The 15396-nt window shown below is 49.9% G+C and overlaps 6 protein-coding genes across 6 annotated transcripts in view; 2 read left to right on the top strand and 4 right to left on the bottom strand.

The window, feature by feature from the left end:
* Positions 1–1157: 1157 nt before the first annotated feature.
* EPUS_03654 (uncharacterized protein) lies at positions 1158–2999 on the bottom strand (the record flags this gene model as incomplete). The annotated part of the gene is made up of 2 exons (XM_007806501.1): positions 1158–2513; positions 2559–2999. 2 exons carry the CDS (start codon positions 2997–2999, stop codon positions 1158–1160), a joined length of 1797 nt encoding a protein of 598 aa, XP_007804692.1.
* A 1295-nt stretch (positions 3000–4294) lies between these two features.
* EPUS_03653 (uncharacterized protein) lies at positions 4295–5274 on the bottom strand (the record flags this gene model as incomplete). The annotated part of the gene is made up of 3 exons (XM_007806500.1): positions 4295–4731; positions 4810–4873; positions 4930–5274. 3 exons carry the CDS (start codon positions 5272–5274, stop codon positions 4295–4297), a joined length of 846 nt encoding a protein of 281 aa, XP_007804691.1.
* Positions 5275–6588: 1314 nt separating this feature from the next.
* Positions 6589–6999, top strand: EPUS_03652 (uncharacterized protein; the record flags this gene model as incomplete). Its single annotated transcript, XM_007806499.1, has 1 exon — positions 6589–6999. One exon carries the CDS (start codon positions 6589–6591, stop codon positions 6997–6999), a length of 411 nt encoding a protein of 136 aa, XP_007804690.1.
* Positions 7000–8602: 1603 nt separating this feature from the next.
* On the top strand, positions 8603–12970 carry EPUS_03651 (uncharacterized protein; the record flags this gene model as incomplete). Its single annotated transcript, XM_007806498.1, has 2 exons — positions 8603–8817; positions 9022–12970. 2 exons carry the CDS (start codon positions 8603–8605, stop codon positions 12968–12970), a joined length of 4164 nt encoding a protein of 1387 aa, XP_007804689.1.
* A 111-nt stretch (positions 12971–13081) lies between these two features.
* Positions 13082–14385, bottom strand: EPUS_03650 (uncharacterized protein; the record flags this gene model as incomplete). The annotated part of the gene is made up of 2 exons (XM_007806497.1): positions 13082–13678; positions 13729–14385. The coding sequence occupies 2 exons, from the start codon at positions 14383–14385 to the stop codon at positions 13082–13084; spliced, it is 1254 nt and encodes a 417-aa protein (XP_007804688.1).
* A 653-nt stretch (positions 14386–15038) lies between these two features.
* The window catches only part of EPUS_03649 (uncharacterized protein), a gene marked incomplete at both ends in the record, with an annotated part of 1261 nt that continues 903 nt past the window's right edge, over positions 15039–15396 (bottom strand). The window contains 2 exons of the mRNA XM_007806496.1: positions 15039–15086; positions 15143–15391. Of these exons, the coding sequence (XP_007804687.1) occupies positions 15039–15086; positions 15143–15391 (297 nt within the window). The remainder of the gene's footprint in view (positions 15087–15142; positions 15392–15396) is intronic.

The raw sequence follows: 15396 nt of genomic DNA, 5'->3' as shown, positions 1-15396 counted from the left end.
GGACGAGGACATGGACAATGAATGGCCGGTAGAAAGCTGGTTGACTAAGATTCTGTATGGATGGAGAAGGGGAGCACCGCTATCCAGCCAGCGTGATCCTTGCCTGCCTACTACTACTACTACTACTACTACTACTACTACTACTACTACTACTACTACTACTACTACATTCAATACGCGATAATGGGGAGACAAAATTACGCCCGAAATCATCCAGGCTTCGTTCAGTCGCGATCGCGGGACTTGGAGCAAGCCATTTGATATAATTGTGCCCGGAGACAAGTCTTCTGTACGGGAGTGTGGCGAAGGAGAGTTGGAAATCAAGCAGCTCCGGATATACTTAGGTTTGCTGCTCACTGTGGAGGTGCAGGTGCTAATGGATCTAGATTAACTATGTAGCCGGGTGGCTCGTTGGTACCCGTCCTGCCTGGCAGGCCTGAGTGGCGGCTGAAAGGACTAAGCTACACCCGTGAGCGATATTGCGGAGCAGCCTGGGAAATGGCGCTGTTGTGGTTTTCACGCCCATCCATAGAACGGGAATGTCACATGTAGGAACCCTTACCAACTGAGACATCCCGGTACGGTAGTAGGCCTCGGGCGCAAGATGGCTTGACATTGACGATGATGGTTGGGAAGGGGGCCTTGTTCTTCCATTTGCTGTGGAATTCGAGCTGGAGGCCGACAAGCATGGTGTCGGAAAGGGTAGCCCTGAGCAGAAGCTGGGTAACGGCAAAATCTTGGAGGGGTGGGAGAAGGGCAGGCTCGAGTTTTAAATGTCTTGACGTGTGAAAATCCAATAAGTGGTCGAGGTGTAAGCACATGTAGAGGTACTCTTCATCTCCAGTTTTGTCAGCAGCGAAACATTTGCCTGCCTTCAGGCACTCAGCCGACCGATTTATAGATTCGGCTTCTTGTCAGGAAAGTGACAACGGCAAAGGAGGGGCCGGCCTTGGTCTGACGGATTACAGCACATGGCTTCATGCCCCTCCAAAGATATTTGTGAGCGCATCGGCCAAGTGGTACTAATCGTGCCAATCTGGGTCTGCAGCAGGAAATCTGTGCTGGGGGCTGTCGTTTAGGAGTTGAGCGCAATGCTACCACTGCGATCATCCCGAGTTATGCTGCTGCTAGGAGGCATGTATACTTTCCGATTGATATCAGTCAGTCTCCGTAATTAGCTCGGCGCTTTCGGTGGCGGGAGCTGGCGTCATGTTCTCTTGCAGCAAAGCATCAAGGTTCTTGCCATTATCGATCCTTTCGCAAAGGTTGAATCTGCTCTTTGACGCACGAAGCGCTCTCCAAAGTTTGCTTTGCTTGGCGTCTATTGCAGCCTTGATCTCTTCAGGGGTACCCATCTCAGCATCAAGCTCGTCGTTCTTGATACCTTTGTAGAAGGCTTCTGGAGTCGGGATCGAGAGCTTGACCTGGTCCTTGAGGCTGTCTAGCATCATGTTCTTAGATAAGAAATCCAGCTCTGCAGCGCCCGGTGGGGGTGGAAGAGCGTGTTTACTGCACAGCTTCTTCAGCCTTTGTTGCGCATCGAGGTATTCTTCAACCTTGACCGGCGGTCGGTCAATGCTGGGACAGGAATCAGCTTTCCATCGTACCCAGTTTTTGTCTCGGCTGAGGACCGTGTCAACCATCCTGTAGTAGAACTTGCCCTCGTTGCCGTTGCCCTGCTGCAGATAACTTGCAATCGAGGCCTTGGTGCTGAGAGCCCATGCAGCATCCTCCTCTGACAAGGTGAACGGATAAAGTACAGCTTTATTCATGGAATCGGACAACTTCAGCTTTGCAGATGCTGTCAACGATAGGAGAAAATCCAGAATGATCAGAGCTTGCACGAGAATATGCCGCCGAAAAGCTATGTCATGCACCTCGAGGTCGAACAAATCCCTATTCGTCAAGTACTTGGTATTTACACTATTGGAGAACTCAAGACCAGATCCTGACCGCTTGCGCTTCATGCCTCGCTTACTTTCATCCAAACGATTCGTAGAAGCTAAGATATTACTGTGAACCTTCTGGAAACAATCTAAAGTGGCAGCAAGACTTTCCTTGAAGGATGTCAGATTCTCGGGTTGAAACAGCCGAATCGGATGTGAGAAATTCGCCTGCATTCCCCAAAATATGGGATATAAGGAATCGAGATCCGGTGGCGAGTCGTCCTTTGCAGACTTTGGATGTTCTTTTCCAGGACCGGGCGTTTCTTCTTTTGCAGTGGATGCGGCGGCAGGTGTACCTGCTTCGGAAACAGTCCTGTCAGGGTTGACTTCTATGTCCATAGGCTTGATAGCATCGGCTGATTTCTTATTATCCTTGTCGTATACAGTAACGTTTTCCAGGTGGAATTCTCCTCGCAGATTGACAGAGCTCTTGTCGCCTAATGGAAAGCTTTGAAAGAGGAAGATGAAGACTCGGCCACAAAAAACGGTATCCTCTGCCCTAGATAGCCGACGTAGGAGCTCATTGCATGACCTCAGAATGATGAGATGCTTCTGAGCGAAGTGTTTCTGTACCGATCAGCTCTGGCTGACAGAATTTAAGGATTCACCTACAGCAGTGATTCTCTCCCTGCGTGACTCCAGATAGTCAAAAACTCTTCTGCATCCATCGATGATCTGGCTATCTAGCAGCTCTTCCACCAACCAGAATATAAGGCCAGGCTCGCAAAGCTCATGATCGGAAAGAATGGCAACGATATCCAGCAGGTTCCAGATTCTTGTGAACGAAGGTTCGTCGATTGACTCGGTTTGTAGCAGAGAGTAGAACCTTTCACGGAAAACCGTCTCGACAGCGGCGTAATGCGCCTTGCTATTTTGTTCAGGAGACTTGTTCACAGCCTTTGCTTCCACCAGTGTCACTAACTCAGCGCAATCGACTTCCGTCAAGGGCGGCTCGATCCCAAGACCCGATTTTACAATGTCCAGTTTCGCAAGGTGGTGACTGAAAAGATCCCGATAGTCTTGGATGGAGACTAAGTTCCCTACCGCAGACATGGTGTTGGTGATCAGCAGGAAACTCAGTAAGTGACAGACGTCGTGGAGTGACTCGAACTAATCGATGAAGGTGAAGGCGCAATGCATGGTCGCCGCCATCAGGTAGTAGATTCCAGACTTTGTGTGCTGTGTAAACCTGCAGGACGGATATTACTTAGAAGGGCCTGGACCAGTTTGAAAGCATTGATGCTGGTAAAACTCCCCAGTTTAGCAGGACTTACAAGTAGTATGCTAAACGCGTTACGCGACCGGATCTGATCATTGCAGAAGTGTTGCAATCCCTTGGCACATGCTTCGGAGCTGCTGCTGCTTGAGCTGTTCATACCCAAAAGTCTTTAATATACGCTAAAGTTAGAGCCCCACTAGCAACCTCGATCTAAGCTTTAGCGCCACATACAATATGCGCCATAGGGGTAGAGCCCTAGAGCTGCTGGCTGTGACCCCCTTATTCTCGAGATTTCTAGGGCCCTCTTTAGGTTATTTAGGGGGGCTTACAGGTCTGTGTCAGCAAAGCTTCAGCCATCCGCCCCCTCTGATCATCCTTACGTCCCACCAACTACTAGCTCTGTGACAGGAAAGGCTAGCTTTTACTCATAAATTGAAGTTTACATATAGAGAACATACTTAATCAAAAAAGATTCTCTTAATATAAAATTACCATCAAAAGAATCAAAGAAGCTCAGCTACGCATTAACATAAGTCTCACGAATTCTAGATCCTTACATGGCTCTTTGTAGCTGTTTGAGTGAACAGATAGGAGCTACAGCAGCTCTGAAGCATGCGACAAGGAATCGCAGCACTTTTGCAATAGGCATAGTCTTGGCGCACTACCATTTTAAGTACGATTCTTAACGTTGCTCGCCCAAATTCGGAGTCCTCTTATTCTGTACTGGGAGTCGACCTACTCGATGCTGCTTTGCTGGACTATGCAGCTTTGCCTGGGAGGAATGAGGTAGCCTGCGCGACGTCCGACCAGGTAAACACCCTTATTTGACCCCGTGAGCAAACCGGGCTGTGTGGCAATCCATTACTTGTAGTGAAAATTGTGGTCATCTTCTCGCGACATGCAGGAAACCCGAACCCTGTTACATGGAGACTATTCAATATTATACTTAGTGGACTAATCATAGGGCTCCCTAGAAAGCGTCCTCAGGCCAGTCTGAGCAGAAGTTGGCGAGTATATCGAACATATGCAGACAGGAGGAATTAGGAATCAGGAATTAGGAATTACGCAGCAGCTGCAAGAAAAGGCGGAGCTAGGAAACCTTGCTCAAGTACAAGTAGGTTCGTGTGAACTAGGTCCCGCCCTGCTCAAGCTTCTCCATCTTTTCCACTGCCCGGATCGCTTGTTCCCGAACATCCTCATCGACCTGCTGGCTGACCTCAGAGAAGCGAATCTTCCAGAACTTCCATCTCTCGCGGAGCGATCCAGACTTGCCTGGGAATAGACTCCCGGCTGCCACCCAACGGGCCTCGTCTTCATCCATGTCCTTACTCATGTAACTGAACACCGCCTCCCCACCGTGGAGGATCCATTCCGCCGCCGTTGCAACGTTGCAATTCATAGCCGTCCTATGCATAGCAGGTTCCTCAAGAACAGCGCGCACTTCCCAGACGGCGAAATTAGGCCACCGGGCGAGGCCTGTGTTCAGGAGACGTGCTGCGAAAGAATTCTGATTGATCCATTGCTGTGCAGAATCCTTATCCGGGAGGCTACCCTTCCAAGTGGGCGCTGTTGAAGTCCAATAAATCAGTGCTGGGCCTGCGCAACACGAACGACAGTAGAAACTAAATAGCATGGAGTACTTACAAGCCCAGTCATCTCTCATGCATACCCCGAGGAAAGGTAGGTCGGTCCAGACACGTTTTTCTGGCTAGATCATTCTTGTTAGCTGCATTTATCGCTTGGACATAAACAGAAAGAACATACTAGCTGGAGCCGTGTTATCGTTATTGGCGGCAAGCGACTCAGCTCTTCTAAGATCAATACCACTTTCTTTTGTGCTTGATGTTCGTGAGGAAGTAATTGAACAACCTGAATCAACAGTGCCCAAAAGTACTCCAAAAAATGCTCGGCCTTTTCAGCATAGCTTTTATCAGTATCCTCTGGCTTCCGAACTGGGAATAGTTCGTTGATTCGTTTTGCTGCTTCGGCAGGCGTGACGTGGCTGCCGGGCTGCAGCACCTCGTTCCAAATATCATATGGTTTCTGGTCTATTTCTGGGATGAAATATCTATCTTTAATGGACCCTAGGTCAATGGGTTCCTCGGCCATGATAGAAGACTCCGAGAGTAATATGCACAGCTTTTTGGATGCCACTATGCATGTGATGTGAAGTAAGTATTTCTGAGTTGAACCTGATCGACGGACCATTTAGGTAATAAGAAAGTGATTTACCAGGGGTCCGAAAGCATTCCAGTCTGAAAGAACATGAGCCGCAAACAGTCGACATCGAAATTAAATTCACGCCGGATCCGGCATCAGAATGTACGTAGTAGGCCCCTCGATCCAAAGCAATGGCTGACATTCCGCTTGCATACTTGACATAGCTTCTATGGAGTTGCTAATTCATGAGACCAGCGCCGGAAGAAACACCCGCCTCAATCATTCATGGTGGTTTCAGATCTACCTTACGTTTAGTGACTATGCGGTAATACTCCTGGTTTTATTGAATTGATGATAGTTGGGCGGAGAGGAGGAGCCTCACGTAATGTTTTTTGCCATCAACTGGCTCGTGGTCTCAAATTCTTTGTACCCTTTAAGAAACTAAGATGTCTCACTCCATACATTATCTATCTAACAATCTAGGAGAATGCTAACGGCTCAGATCTCGGTCTGAATTCCATCAACAAAGCAGTTTGACAGCCATCATCCTGCTGCTAACGACTTTGTGCAATTTCCGCGCAACCAGGGTTACATGCTAGAACGCACTGTCTTTCATGTCTTTGGTCAAAACGGTTTCTCTACTGAAGACCATTTTTTCATCCAACACCGCTTCTAAAATCTTCATTGTTTCTTCCTTCCAATTGTTTCTTTTATCGAAGCCGTCTCTGCGATCCCAAGCAAACTTGACTTGTGAGATGTGTCATCTAGCCGAAACCTAACTTCTACTTCATGGATGTATCCCAGGATGTCTGATTGATCAAAGCGAGATGGTGGGCATGAGTATGAGCAGTCTCAGATTGCCATTCCTTATTCCCTATATATTCCATATGCTGCTCTGTCCTCGTCCGCCATCCTTTTCACCAACCCTTCCCTCTTGTCTAAACTAGCCTACTGCGTTCATGGCTAATAATCGTGAGAGGAGATTATCAGTTGAATCATATGTAAGCTTTCTTCTTGCCCTCGTTCTACCCTCGGTGATAGGACCGTCCTAATGTCTCTTGTTCCTCAGTGGTCCAATCAAGGATTGTCAGACGATCATCCTCAGAGACGTGTCACACGAAGCCAAGCGGCGGCGACCGTGGATCAAGCACCAAATGGCATTAGGCGCCGGTGGAAATACCCGAAAATGTTTCGCAATGACGAGGAATTGCCGCTCCAAAGCCCGAACAATACTTTAGAATTTCCGCTTCTGAATCATACGCAATGGCGACCCAGATTAAGGCCGGTGCTGTCCGCACGTTCTACTCTCCAGAAAAGGATACAGACCGTATCGATGTCGGATATCATGATCCACGTCGAGGGCAGAACAACCAGAACAACATGAATCTGGGAGTTTATCATTCCAAGTCCCGACAGAGAGCACAGAACGTCCAGCCAGAAGAAGATGAGAGCCAGCTAGAAATTTCTGGCAGCTCGTCGATTTCTGAAGAGAGTGAGAATGATGGAGGCAGCCAAGGCAAGAAGGAGAGCAGCGTTTCCCACCCGTTGTACCCACAGCACCGCGCCAATCCATTCGCAGAGTATTGGCAGAGTATTTGGCGTAATCTCTTACTTTTTTACGCCTATTTGGTTGGCAGAACAGGTGTCAGGGTGGGCGGCATGTTTGAGGATTGAGACATGCAGGCACATTGCGGCGGTAGAGTCAAGCACATCGGATGTGCCCATACGTCTGTACTAGTATTTGGTTTGAAAATGCGGTATTTCTGCGTTCTTGTTTTGAGTCTCAGTGACAGCATATTGCTGTGATAACAAAGGCCTATCATTTGTTAAAGTATACATTTCTTTGAAGACTTAGAGCTTCCCCAATATGCTCATGGTGCAGTAGCATTCCAAGATTGCCTGAAAGTTAATCAACTCTGTACCGACATCTACTGTGGGCAGTGGCAGGACATACTAGGAGCTGCGGATACAAGATCGGAAAGGTAATATGGTCCCTCTGCAAAGGTAGGACGATGGTGCATCTTGTATTCATTGATCCTTAAATGACAGAATATTGCAAAACAAAACGCAAGCCTTGCAGAAAATCAAAGACAAAAGTACTAGTGAATCGACCACACATCAATAAATCCCTTGCGGGCCATCACCAAAGTGTCTGCCAAGTGCAATCAGCTAGACGACATGCTCTTTGGTAACATCTTCCCGTGTTGCTGCTGTTGTTTTCCGTCACGTACACTACAGCATTGTTGTACCATGACGAAACAAGGACTTCTGTTCCCCACAGCCAGGTCAGGTGCAGCATAGCCCCGTTTCTACCATAAAAGTTCCGGGGACTGGACCTAGCAGGAGGGTGTGTCAGCCCGCCTAGATCATGTCCGTAGCTTCGAGGTTGTATATGGATAGCGTGACCTAGAGCATGTTGCGTACGACAAAAGACAAGGCTTTGTCCTACTTGAAAGTCTCGCGGATAGCTCCTTTGAGACTTTCTTCGGGATGGATTAGTAGCACAAATATCATGACGAGCAAGTGACGGGTGAACCACACCATGTAGGGCCGGGCTGCTATTAAAAAGGCCGATGAGTGAGCAGAGCACAGCCGTTCCTAAAGCCAGTGTGCCTTGCTTGAAATGATGAAACTGGTCGCGCTTCATAATTCTTTCGGCCAGAATATATGTGGTTGGTACCCATGATGTAATGTATATTGCAAAATGCGCAATAGCCACGCTGCAGTATGGCGATGGCTAAGTACCAGCAAGGTAGGAACTAGTGTACATCGTCTAGTACATGGAAAATCTTGTATATGATATGTTCATAGGCGCAAATCTGCAGCTTTTAAGGCCGAGATGGGATCAGGATGCAGTGGACAATGTAGTAGAAGAGTATGTAACACCAATCCTGTGGAATTCGTATAGCGACTCCATGAGACACGTGAAAAGCAGTCTGTCTGTAAATTGCAAAGGGCCACAAAAGAAGCTGACCCTACAACCCTTAGTATCAATGTCTGACTGCAACAAATGCGTTGCCATGAGTTTGCAAGGTAGCCTGGCTGTCAAGGGGAAGTATTTTGTATGTGATCCAAAACTGATGCGGCTGTTTCATGCTACAAGAAATGCCAAAGGATTATAAACATCTTGCCCGATTGGGTCGACGGCTCGGTAATTACCGATACGGCAGCTAGAGATTTGAACAGTAACCAGAAATTGTAGATCTTGGCATTCACCTCTTCTCCTGCCGTGCTCGAGGGGTGCTTGGAGATGATGGGTTTACAGCTGCGCCCAGCAATGGCGCCTGCGTTGGAAAGCTCGACCTCCAACATGACTGGCGCGCCGGCGGGTGAAAGCTGGGAGCAGTTGGCCGAAGACTTGTGGTTGAGCGGATTGAATGCTCCGAATTCAAGACCAGAAATCGTCAAGAGCAAGATCTGGGATCGTCTTGAGGGCGAAGCGTTCAATTGGCGGTCGCTCTCTTCCCTCGAAAGCCTCCAGATACTGGAACGGTATGGTGATAGGTCAACAGCATCAAACAAGCGGGCATTATGCTAACGACGGTCAAGGTATCTCTGGCCTGCCTACACCGATGATGCCTCAAATCATATTATCATTCTCATTGCGACTTTCGTGGGTGTCAAACAACGGGCACATGTCCCCATATGGGGCGAGTCTGAGCCTGTGTACTGAGCTGCGGCTGTGTTGCTGACCAGGTGCAAAGATATATTCGTTGATCGCCCTGAACAATTTTCGAGCTTGTTTCATCGGGTCCTCTCTTTGAATCTTGACAGTACACTCCCGTCATTCGCAAAATTGTCGCTTCTATCTTTTGTGGTCGTTGCCTTCCAATCCCTAGAGAAGCCGATAGTCCGCAAGGAAAGTGCACCATTAGTCTCAATATCAATATGGCACAATCTTCATTCCGAAGCCGTACGAGATAAAGTTCTGGACCAAAGCGCCGTTGCGCGGAAGGCGTGGCGTGCTGCTCATAAACGCTATGAAGCAGCGGACGACCCGTCTAAGGCCAAACTGCGCTTTGACCGCTCGTGGCTCTACACACTTCTACTAGATTTCCTTCGTCAGGTGAATGACACTGGCAGTGTTACTGAAAGCGCACTCTACTCTCAGCGGTTGCTCGAGTTCCTGATTGACCTCGTCAGTCAACTACCCACGCGGAGATATGTCATTACTGTCATTAAGGATCTCAATCTGCTGCCTATTCTCAAGTTATCAAGGTTGTTTGAAGACGAGCGAAACTCGCTGATCAGGGAACAAAATTTACTTTTGCAGCACTTTGTTGACTTTGTGGTCGATGACTACAGTGGACATTCGTCCAAGCTCAAGACCAGTTACGAGTCACATTGTAATGCCCTGTCGAACTTGCAAAGGGTGGCAATGAAACACTTTGAAGCCAAACTCAAAGTTCTTGCCTTTTCCAACTATGCGTCTATTGCTGAGAGATCCGGTCTTGAGTCACATTTAGGAGCATTGTCGGAGGAAGAACTTGAACGATTGTGCTCACTGCTACAGCTGCGTACACAATATCCAAGACAGGCCAACGTCCCGATTGGCCGACGCTTATACCTGGAAACCTTGCTTGCTGCTTTTGAACGCCCAGTTGACTTCCAAAGTATGGTGTCAGATTTTTCCACGTTGCCCACCGAAGCTGATCTATATGATCAATCTCTCTTGCGGACAGAAGAATATGATGGGTCCCAGCCGTTGCCAATTCCAAAATTCAATCTGCAGTATCTGAACCTAGGCGACTTCCTCTGGCGCTCATTTCTTCTATATCGTTCCGAAGCCTTTTTTGAAATCCGAAAAGACATCGAGAGCGTTGTAAGGAGGATGCGGCCACGGCCGGGTGCTGACGCAAGCTCTCTTCGATATGATGGGTTCTCGAGAATGGGAGTGCCAATTTTGAAACCTGCAATCATCGAGGTTGCGCAACCACAGGTAGGTTCAAGCAAGCCCGCCTTCGTCCGTGCAGAGATCATACTCGATGTGAATCATCTGAACAATAATGCGCGGGTTGGCTGGGATGATCTTCGACCAAACGATGTGGTTTTTTTGCTGTGCGTTAAGAGCAGCGACCATTCACCTATCTCCATGAATGGCGACTCAACTATCCACCCTGATTATGACTGGAAAATCAAGTATGCGCGGGCCGCAGAGGTTGTTCAAGTACTCGACGGAAATGGCAGGCATTTGAGAGACGCGCAAGTGCCGCAGACAAATGGCTCTGTTGCTCGGCCTGCCCAGCGACGTCTTCTCGTGAATCTTGATAGAGTCAAGTACAAAGGAGACCTGGATCGGGTCGCCCAAGGCAAGCCAGATATTTATCAGTCATTGAACGTCATCGTGCGAAGAAATAGGAAAGAGAACAATTTCAAGGCCACGCTAGACACTATACAATCACTGGTTGCTGCCAATACGCACCTACCAACCTGGTTCCGGGATTCGTTCCTTGGATATGGAGACCCTTGCTCTTCGCATTATACTCACTTGTCGAACAAGGTCCGGTCACTGGACTACCGAGACACTTTCCTGGATTGGCAACATTTAGAACAAAGCTTTCCGGAGAGAACTCTGCAGCCAGCGGCAGAATTGGGCTCTATCTTTCCACCACCTTATGTTCTTCAATTGTTCGATGAGCCCAGTGAGACTGAGCCAACGAATCCCAGAAAACGTCGGCGAGAGCAGATGGAATCAGATAATTTCGCAACAGCACCGATCAAGGTCTCCTCATACACCCCCCCCAAAACTGGTCCATATCCAATGGATGCTCCTCGATTGAACAAGATACGCTTCACTCCAGCACAGACAGAAGCAATCACATCTGGCACGCAGCCGGGATTGAGCGTCGTCGTTGGGCCTCCTGGCACAGGCAAAACTGATGTAGCAACTCAAATTATTAATCTGCTCTATCACAACTTCCCCAGGGAGAGAATTCTCCTTGTTGCGCACAGCAATCAAGCTCTTAACCAGCTTTTCCAGAAAATTGTTGCGCTAGACATTGACAGCCGCCATTTGCTCCGGCTTGGGCATGGTGAAGAAGATCTTGACACCGAAGCATCTTTCAGCAAGCATGGGCGCGTTGAATCCTTCATGGACAACCGATCTGGTTTCTTGGCCGAGGTTGATCGGCTGGCAGCATCAATGAACGTTGAAGGAGCGCACGGCAACTCCTGTGAAACCGCTGATTACTTCAACAAGGTGTACATTCAACCCGCCTGGTCTCGCTTCTGGGATCAAGCTCACTCCCCTGCCGCGAGTTCTGACTCCATCATCCAAAATTTTCCTTTTCATATTTATTTTTCCAATGCACCAAATCAACCACTCTTTTCTCCCGACAAACCTGTTGAAGACCTCATTGCCATTGCGGCAGGCTGTGAATACCACATTTCCCGGATATTCACTGAGCTTGAAGCCATTCGCCCGTTTGAAATCCTTCGTCAACCTAGGGATAAAGCGAATTATCTGCTTGTGAAAGAGGCGCGCATCATCGCCATGACATCTACCCATGCCTCGATCAGACGAGCTGAGATCGCCAGCCTTGGTTTCCACTGTGACAGCCTGATCATGGAAGAAGCAGCCCAGATCACCGAGATTGAGTCCTTCGTGCCTTGCGCTATGCAAAACCCTGATTCTCAGAGCGGTGAGTTGCCTCTGAAGCGGATTGTCTTGATTGGCGATCACTTGCAGAATTCCCCAGTCATCCAGAATCTGGCCTTTCGACAGTACGCCAATTTTGAGCAGTCACTTTTCCTTCGACTTGTCCGCTTAGGCGTTCCTACCATCAACCTGGATCAGCAAGGTCGATGTCGGCCCTCTATAGCTGAACTCTTCCAATGGCGATATCCATCCCTCACGAACCTCCCTCATCTGAACCAACTCCCGAAATTCGCGCGAGCCAACGCCGGGTTCAAATACGACTACCAATTCATCGACGTACCAGACTACCAGGGTCAAGGTGAGCGAGAACCATCGCCTCATTTTATCCAGAATCTCGGTGAAGCCGAATACGCTGTCGCCTTGTTTCAGTACATGCGCCTGCTTGGTTATCCGGCGCGTAATATCTCGATCCTCACAGCTTATGCAGGCCAGCGAGCGCTGATCAGAGATGTGCTGGCCCACAGATGCACGGGCAACAGTCTATTCGGACTGCCAAGAATGGTGTCTACGGTGGACAAGTACCAAGGCGAACAGAACGGTTATATTATCCTCTCGTTGACACGAACCAAGTCTGTTGGTTATCTCCGCGACGTGCGTCGTCTCACCGTCGCTCTCTCCCGAGCTCGGCTTGGCTTGTATATTCTCGGTAGAAGAGATCTTTTTGGATCCTGCTTTGAGATGAAACCGGCGATGCAGATCCTCGAGAGAAGACCATCAAAGCTGCTCCTGACCACTGGGGAGATGTATCCGACACAACGGCTACTCGATGATGAGGTTGAGGGTGTCGAGATGGACGGTGTTGAGCATCTCGGGCAGTATGTGTACGAAATGACCCAAGCGAAGATCAAAGCGTTTGGGGGAGAGGTCACTATGGTTCGCGACGGCGATGGCAACGCAGTTGATGAGGGTTATGCTGGGGAAGCGCATGTGGTCGATTTGGGTTTCGAGGAGGAAGAAGATCCCCTGCATGAGCAGGTTGCTCCTTAACTGCCGTCTAAGCATTGCGACCAATATTCAGATGAAGCATGGCTGTGGCGCATGGGAGGCACCGCGCCGACAATATTCTTTGAGTTTTGCGAATTGAGCTTCATAGTTTTATCACGCGCCGTTCAGATCGAGGCCTGTTTCTTGGCTCGCTGCGTCCGGTGCCAGCTGCTTCTTAGCCTTCCCAAGCCTGGTGCTATCGTCAGCTTTACCTTCTGCTCTCATTCTGTCCAGCTTGGCCAACAGATTCATCGTGCTCTTCTCCTTCTCGTAAGCGCGTTGCTTTTCCTCGATCTCTCTCCAGTTATCCCTCACCCACTGCACGGCGGTATCGAAATCACTGTGTGTATAAGCTCGTTGCAGGGTGGTCAGATGCACTCCCTGCTCTGCCTCCTCCGCAGCCACAACCTCGCGCTTGACCCCCCGCACCACAGCACCAATGCTGTCCTCTGCAATGCCCGACTCCTTCCTGATCTGCGTCCACATCTTCTCCCTGTTGATCTCCTGAAGGTCTCTCCTCCGCCTCTCGTCATACGCCTCGCCCACCCCAAACCACCTCTTCGCCTCGTCCACCACTTCCTCGCGGGACATAACCGCCGCCACGGCATCCACCGGCTCATCATCCACATGCGCGGGCAGATACGCCTCGAACCACGACCGGAAAAGCGGCCTCTTCCTCGCCCTGGCGCGATCGTTGGCCTTCAGGTCCCCCTTCGCCGCCTCCCAGTCCCTGTAGCTCGTCGGATCAAAAAAGCGACAACTGGCCGCGTAGGCAAACAAGGCGTCCGCGCTCTCGAACCGGCGCCAGTACGCCTTCTCGTCCGAAATCGCAGGGTGTCCGCCGGGGAGGTGGTGAGCAGGATGCGGGCGGCGTTCTTGTTGCGCGCTTCCATCTCCGCGATGCGCATGTAGAGGCCGGAGTTGTTGGCGGTGAGGCCCAGACGGCGCATGTGCGTGCCGATGATGCTCCATAAGTCGCCGTGCGCTTGGTGGAAGAGCTCCCAGTGGAAGGAGGAGGGGTGGCAGAGGTGGAGGTCGAGTTGGATGTATTTGGCTCCGTCGTCGTCGTCGGTGGTTGGGGCGGCATCTGCTGCGGAGTCCTTGGCTGGAGGTTTCGGTGGTGGCTTGGGCCATGGAATGGCGAAGTGAGTTGTCTGGCTGCCGGCTTGCTTCTTGTGTTTCACCGCTTTGGTTGCTGCGGAGATGTGATGGGCGTCGAAGACGTGGCGTGGTTCGGCGACCAGGATGTCGATGTCGCCGTAGTCGGTCTTGCCTGGTGCTTCGATCGGGCACTCGGCTCGGGCATAGAAGCTGCGGAGCGTGCTGAGGAGATGGTCACGCGCGGAACCGTACACAGCGGGTGGCATGCGCGGCGTGTGAAGCGGTGGCTGCTCGTCCGCGAAAGCGAGACCTCCCATTTTTAGGTTTTTTTCGTGGGGAGCCAGAAATACCAAAACCTGTATCTCGTGGATAATCGTTTGCAAAGATGGACTTTCTTTGTCAGGCACCGAGTGGAGAGTGCAAGAACGTGGGAAAGCAGGAATACGAATGCCACCAAAGGGCGATGTTTGTCAATCAGAGAAATGAGTCATCTCCAAGCGCCTTCTCTTCTAGTCTTTTGTTTCGTTGCCGCGCCAGCTCACTGGACAAGCCAACCTAGACATAGAAGGGAAAATAGTCTGAGGCTGTAGCAGTCATATACTCTAGTTAGACAGATGACTCGCCTGCTTCAGCAATACAGATTCATACCCGATCTCACCAGCCCAGGGGAGGTCGTCTTTTAGCTCAAGATGAGAAGAATCAGAGAACAGCATGCGGGACCTAAATAAAACCAAGTCTATTTGAATCGGTCAGCGCCGTAATCTATGAAACACAAGCGGTTGATGGATACATGATACATATTTGTTGCACGCGGTGAACAGAGGAGGACGAAGGAAGTTAGCCCGAAGCGTGACCAGCTGCTCGGGTAAATAATTTTCCGGCCTAGATAGCCATCTATGATAGCCATCTATCTTACTCTTCGCACCAGGACAGGCTGAAAGTGTCTCATGCTCGCTTAGGACTGCAGCAATCATACATCACTCCAGGAGAAGGCGAGGTTCTTATCTCGTGCCAGGATCTAGACTCCCGGTAGCTTAGAACATCGAAGAAGCGAACTCAGACACGGCGACCTACAGGACTCCGTCTTTCACGCTCTTCCCCTCTGATGAGCCGGGCCAATATTTCCGGATATCGCTTCGGAATCAGTGTGTAATGGGTGTCACCCTTGAACTCAATCAGCTCCGCATTAGGCAAGCGTTGCGCCATGAGGCGGCCCATGTCGATGGGAGCGTTCTCGTCTTCCGTCCCCCACCACAGCAGGACGCGGTGGTTCTTCACATCTTCGAGCCTGAAGCCCCAGTCCTTGGTGAACAGGGTCCCCTCCTGGA

This window comes from Endocarpon pusillum, assembly GCF_000464535.1.
Source record: "Endocarpon pusillum Z07020 unplaced genomic scaffold scaffold5524, whole genome shotgun sequence".
Taxonomy (NCBI): domain Eukaryota; kingdom Fungi; phylum Ascomycota; class Eurotiomycetes; order Verrucariales; family Verrucariaceae; genus Endocarpon; species Endocarpon pusillum.
Note: the sequence above shows the minus strand (reverse complement) of the source record. Positions and strands in the feature narration are given on the sequence as shown.